This window comes from Diaphorina citri, unplaced genomic scaffold, assembly GCF_000475195.1.
Source record: "Diaphorina citri unplaced genomic scaffold, Diaci psyllid genome assembly version 1.1 scaffold4430, whole genome shotgun sequence".
NCBI classification, from domain to species: domain Eukaryota; kingdom Metazoa; phylum Arthropoda; class Insecta; order Hemiptera; family Psyllidae; genus Diaphorina; species Diaphorina citri.
In genome coordinates, this window is record NW_007381829.1 from 23,953 (window position 1) to 30,286 (window position 6,334).

Consider the following 6,334-nt stretch of genomic DNA (forward strand, 5'->3'; position numbering starts at 1 on the left):
CGCCCCAGTATAACTTTTTTTTAGAACACAAGCTGGATTCCGGAATGAAAATCAAAAATATTTCAGTTCAATCTGTCTTCTATTAGGAACATAGAAGAAACGAATATTCTGTTTTCACGAAAATCCTCTCTTTTATTTAGCTCTTACTTACCTACTTCCTATGATGAAATTATAAATCTCATTTTAAGACGATGAAACACATTTTTTGCTGTATCAAGAGTTGTATATTCCTTTGTATGTCCACTTTTTTCAGCTTGGAGATCGGCATTACTTTTTTTCTTTTCTGACTAGACTAATTTCAGAAGGTCCCTAAGCCTCTAAATTGATTTGGCCAATGAAATTTAAACTACCAAGGGTCAATGAAAAGATAGTAAGAAGGAAAATGATAAATAGGTACAGAAGAATTAATAGCAGAACCCACCAACTTAAGCAGAAAAAAAAGCAGTCAATAAAATATACAATTAGGGAGATGTTCCATAAGGAAGTTCGCACTTCGCAACAGACGTGATGTAATCAGAGGAACACATTGCAAAATTAGTACTTGTAGTCTAAAATTACGTCACAATCACGAGATACGAAATGCAAATTGCGAAGTTGCCTTATGAAACAGGCCCCGGCACCAAAAACAGTAAAGATGCAGTGAAGTGCTTCCCCCATTGGTCACCATTATGGTAGTTTTCCCCTACCGTCATAATGATGAAAAATGTGAGGAAGTGAAATTCAACATTAACCCAACACAAAATATGTATGTTCCCCTATTTACATGGATTATACGGTATGACTCACGCAAATAGGGAGGGAATTAGAGGAGATACTTTGTACGAACTTTTTGTATGTGGAACATTGGTGGAGACAATAAATTTTAGCCACTGGAACTGTTTGGGATAAAGACTTAAAAACCATCCTGCCGTTTGGCTGGGAATTCAACCAGCTCCCTTAGTTTGTACATATGAAGTCCAGGCATCAAAAGCAGAACACATGTAGTCCAATACCGATTTTCACGAAATTCCACATTATTAGGAATGATCATAGAAAGTATTTCCCACAACCATTAAAAAAGGTTTTTAAAAAAGTGCAATTTCCCATCACCAGAATTCATGCTTCCTCCAACCCTTGAGAGATAGGCAGATAGGAGAGATTACCACCTCCAATGTCACCATTAAAGATGGCCAGCAGCTTTCTACCGTCACGAATAAACTTTATACCATCACCATGGACCAAGGGATTTACAAGTCGAAGGATTATGGTCACCATAAAGTTACAAAGAATTGCCATTACCATCACCAATAAAGACATGAGAAGCCAAAGTGGTTACACCGGGTAACAATTTGGTTACACCAGGTTACCATCACCAAATTGGTTACACCAGGTGACCAGGTTACAAATTGAAGGATCGCTTCTCACCTGGTACGGTAAGTGAGGCAGAGGTCTCCACAGTGCCCACAGCATTGACCGCAGAACAGGAGTAGGTCCCCGCGTCAACTGGAAGCAAGAGAAGTTATAATAATAAGTAATAGACTCGAGTAGAAGGTAGTTAGGCGATGTTAACGAAAGAGGTCTTCTTTACCACATAACCCTTAGAGCTCCATGATTGTGTGATCAATTTCTCAAATAATGACGATAATTCCATGCTTCCGGCTGGGAAAATAATTAGGCGATGTTAACGACGGAGGTCTTCTTTACCACATAACCCTTAGAGCTCCATGATTGTGTGATCAATTTCTCAAATAATGACGATAATTCCATGCTTCCGGCTGGGATCGAACCCAAGCCCTCCTGTATAGCAGCCGAGAGTCTTGACCACTACGCCACCGAGGCAGGTACCTATAATATTGTAGGTAGTTAAAAATATGAAAACTTTTAGGGCGGAGGGACTTGATCAGTACATGATTGCACGGTCACTTATTCAGATGCCACACAGGGCAACGTTGCTACAAACATCTTAAGAAAATCACACCCAAGAATACCAATGGATTCCAAGCTCAAAAGATACATCTACTCACATGGGTACGCATGGGGCAGGGTCAGACGGCATACGCCATTCCTGAACTCGATCTGATGCTGATGACTGGGGTGAAGAACTTGGCCATCCTTGGACCAGGTGACAGAGGGAGCGGGATCTGCCTGGACTATACACTCGAACCTGGCTACTCCTCCACTTACCACGGCGATGTCACGTAACGGCTGCAAATAATAAAGCCAGCCTTTTTATTTATTTATTTATTTTTGACGATTGTTCCTTGGAACCGCTTTCGCATTACTTCAAGGCACATTCTTTTACATCCATGCCTATCCAAGAACGGAAAAGTTCGGTCAGAAAATTTCCGCCCTGGGCGGGATTCGAACCAAGCACCTCCAGGATGAGAGTCAGTGCTCGTGTCCACTCGGCCACAAAGGTGGGCAAAATAAAGCCAGCCTAGTTGGATTGGGAGGTAGCTGCCTTGATAGCGCTAGGTCGCGAGTTAGATTCCCGCACAGGGGCGGACTTAATCCTGAACAACTAAGGTTCTCGGAACGGCTGGGTTTCTCTTATCCTCTTCTCCTTCTCTCTTCCATTTCAGGACGATACGACCTCCGTTGTTGGACACCCACTGTTGCCGTTGTAAAGATATGTACCAAGGTACTCACCGTTATAAAGATAGGTAATCTTCTGGGGGGTTCAGGATCGAAACAAGAGTCGGTGAGGGTGATGACCTTTTCTTTCCGGGGAGATCCTGTGAAGAATAGTATCACAAATCAGTGGCGATGAAGTTGGTAAAAGTCCGATAGGATTGACGACATGTAAATAAAGACTCGGCTTCGAAAAGTGGCAGCTTGAGTGAGTTGAAATCGCCAGCAATAGCTTGCTTATAAAATCGCCTTTTGAGCTAATAATAGTTTTAATAAATTGCGCCTTGCTTATCCAAATATGAAAGGATTTATTGAATCCATTTATGTACATAATAAGAAAACATTTCAAGTACGGATTGGGTATAAATTATAAATTCATATTCTGTACTTTCAGGTACCTATAGGAATTATCGAACCATAAGACTTTGCCAGTCTTGCCTTTGTTATACCATGTAGATCTGACAGTACATTATGTGTTCGTCATAAATGGGTGGGGATGTGTAATATAAACCTAACCAATAATGGCCAATGAAATATTCCTCTTCGCTACAGTTTCAAGCGTATCATCGGCTCAACAAGTGAGCCAATCCTATCACAGCACCAGCAGCAGTAGTGAGCAGTACTTCAACTCTGCCCGAAAGTCCGATAGGATTGACGACATGTAAATAAAGACTGGGCTTCGAAAAGTGGCAGCTTGAGTGAGTTGAAATCGCCAGCAAAAGCTTGCTTATAAAATCGCCTTTTGAGCTAATAATAGTTTTAATAAATTGCGCCTTGCTTATCCAAAAATGAAAGGATTTATTGAATCCATTTATGTACATAATAAGAAAATATTTCAACTACGGATTGGGTATAAATTATAAATTCATATTCTGTACTTTTAGGTATAGGAATTATCGAACCATAAGACTTTCCCAGTCTTGCCTTTGTCATACCATGTAGATCTGACAGTCTAATATAACCTAACCAATAATGGCCAATGAAATATTCCTCTTCGCCACAGTTTCAAGCGTATCATCGGCTCAACAAGTGAGCCAATCCTATCACAGCACCAGCAGCAGTAGTGAGCAGTACTTCAACTCTGCCCAACATCAACTTACTAACGGAATCCCCGCCAGTCAGAACTTCAAACCTGAAAATTTCGGTAAGTGAAGATGCCTTGATAGAACAGCGGTCAGGCCTTGGATACTAGTTAGCTGCTTTTGTACTCATGTACTGTTTAAAAATCTAATTTCATGTATTATTTTCATTAAGCGTACAAATAAAGGCTATTCCTAGTTCTACTAGATTAGTGGTAACCTGGTAATCGAAAGATCGTGGGTTTAAATCCCTCTGTGAAGGTGTGTACTCTTCCCCTTTACACATACTAGTTAGCTGCTTTTGTACTCTTGTACTGTTTAAAAATCTAATTTCATGTATTATTTTCATTAGTGTACAAATAAAGGCTATTACTAGTTCTACTAGATTAGTGGTAACCTGGTAATCGAAAGATCGTGGGTTTAAATCCCTCTGTGAAGGTGTGTACTCTTCCCCTTTACAATTTAAGAATTTGACCACAATAATAGTGTACCTTATATCTGGGGTAAAGGGACTCTACCTTGGTCCTCTTTAAACATTATATCACTGTTACCTTTATTTTACCTTATTATCGCCATATTTTGAACCTTTATTTTACCATATTTTGAACCAGTACCCCAATATATTCCTATGTATAGCTGTAGGCAGTTTCCCAAAAAGGTAAAATCTCCTGCATCAATTTCATAAATTACCAACCAACGTCCCAGTCTTTTTCCCCCCTATCTGAATTCCAAATGGTTTGTTTGCATGATAATATTTCTTCCTAGGCGCATTGTATCTGAAAGAGCTCAAACTTCCGTTCAAGAAGTACGATATGGTGTGTGAAACAGGGAGTGCCATTCCTAGAATTATTTCCAATTCCAACGCTCCAGGAAATTCATTAACTGCCATTCCCAGCATGACAGATGCCATTGAAATACCAGTCATCCATGAAACTGCCATTAAAATACCGGTTATCCATGAAACTCCCATGAAAACAAGTAGCATGCCGAGAGAAAAATTGGTGAAAAGTCATCATTCCGCTGGCCTAAGCAGCTCAACCAAATCTTTTCCAAACCTTCTGTCAAGTCCTTTCAAACCGACAGCAAATACCTTACTGTCGCCAAGTGTGGCTCCTCCAAAAGTGCATGTAGTCAAAATTATGGACGAAGTTACGAAGAAGTGTTTGAACGAACAACGAATTGTCTCCGACACGAATCTGCGACCTTTAGAACGATCCGAACGAAAAACCAACTTCGAAAATGTTCACCAAAGTCCTGCACCACAAATTGGGAATGTTCACCCAACTTCCACACCACATGTTGGAACTACCCACCAAACTTTCTCGCCCTATTATTTCTCAACGACTTGGAGTAGCAATGCAAATACAGGGTCATTACAAAACTCACCTCTTGGTCCAAACAACGTTCTACCATTCTTATCTTCTACCACTACTAGTCCAATGTACACTTCCTCTATCTACTCCTGGACTCGAACCAAACCCTGCATATCCACGGGCGCTCTGGCAACCACGAAAGGTTTTCATCTATGATATTTTTTTTTAATGTTTCAGCTTATTTGTTTAAATTGAAAGCTTAATGGTGATGGAATATGGCGGCTGCTGTTTGTGTTGTATGTTCCTTTTTGTTCTATGTAGCTTCAAATTAATTTCTTCATTACAGTGTAAGGTTGTCTGTCAAAAATTTGTGTTTACATTTAAGTAATCCTCAGAAGGACTTTTCTGTATAAATTTAAATTAGTAAGGATATTGTTAACTTACTCGGTGAATTATGTACACCAGTATGTCCAAATAACAAGTTTTGCAAAAATGGAAAATCCGGCCCGAAGGACCAAATTTTTTCCTACTATGTAGCAAAAGATCTCGTTTTAAACCTTTGTAGCTTGTTTTATGTTGAAATGTAATGAGTAGTTAGGATTTTAACTGTTGAATAACGCTCTTTTGAGTGAACGTACATAATTTATGTATCCATCAATTGTAAATTTTGTACCTTTATTCTTCAATGTAGTTCATGCTCGAATGGCTTCATCTACATATGTTATTCTCTCTTTTTTTCTCTAGATATGCTACACCAGATTATATTTACTTTTAATAGGATGTCCAATATCTTCATCTTTTGCTGGCTTTTCTTCTCAGTTCTTCTGTGTATCTATATTCTACCTAATGTACCCTACTTGATACTTTTATTGTATATCTCTGTTTATTTGTGTTTAAATCTTTTATTTTTATTGCTAATTTTTAGTTTGTTTTCATTCTATCTTGTAAATCACTTTAGTGTAGATAATTTAAGAAGTAAAGAAGTTGGGATTAGCAGGGTATTTGATAATTTTCAGCTGTGGGTACTGAAGATCCTTTCCTCCATTCGTAACTTTATCGAAATACTTGCCCCCTCACAAAACCTATACCAACTTCATCGCCACTGATTTGTGATACTATTCTTCACAGGATCTCCCCGGAAAGAAAAGGTCATCACCCTGGGTGTAACCCTTCCTCTTCACCTTGGGTTCCTGATGTGAGTAGAACTGAGAGGCGTGCAAGATCTGAGGTGGAGAGCCAGGCTTGAGTCCAGGAATAACATCCGATGTATCCTGGTTGAATCTCTGCGTGTGAGAGCTTTGATAGTCAACTTTGCTGAACGAATTGGACCTG

General features: G+C 39.4%; 1 protein-coding gene and 1 long non-coding RNA gene across 2 annotated transcripts; one reads left to right on the top strand and one right to left on the bottom strand.

The window, feature by feature from the left end:
• Positions 1 to 12: 12 nt before the first annotated feature.
• LOC103521040 lies at positions 13 to 2,754 on the bottom strand. The gene is made up of 3 exons (XR_001809835.2): positions 2,629 to 2,754; positions 2,004 to 2,184; positions 13 to 1,482 (listed from the first exon to the last, which is right to left on the bottom strand). It is a non-coding gene; the product is annotated as an uncharacterized LOC103521040 (long non-coding RNA).
• Positions 2,755 to 3,578: 824 nt separating this feature from the next.
• Positions 3,579 to 6,197, top strand: LOC113472240 (the record flags this gene model as incomplete). Its single annotated transcript, XM_026831902.1, has 3 exons — positions 3,579 to 3,754; positions 4,455 to 5,204; positions 6,131 to 6,197. Coding segments are annotated over exons 1-3 (989 nt in total), but the record flags the coding sequence as incomplete, so codon positions are not given.
• Positions 6,198 to 6,334: the final 137 nt, after the last annotated feature.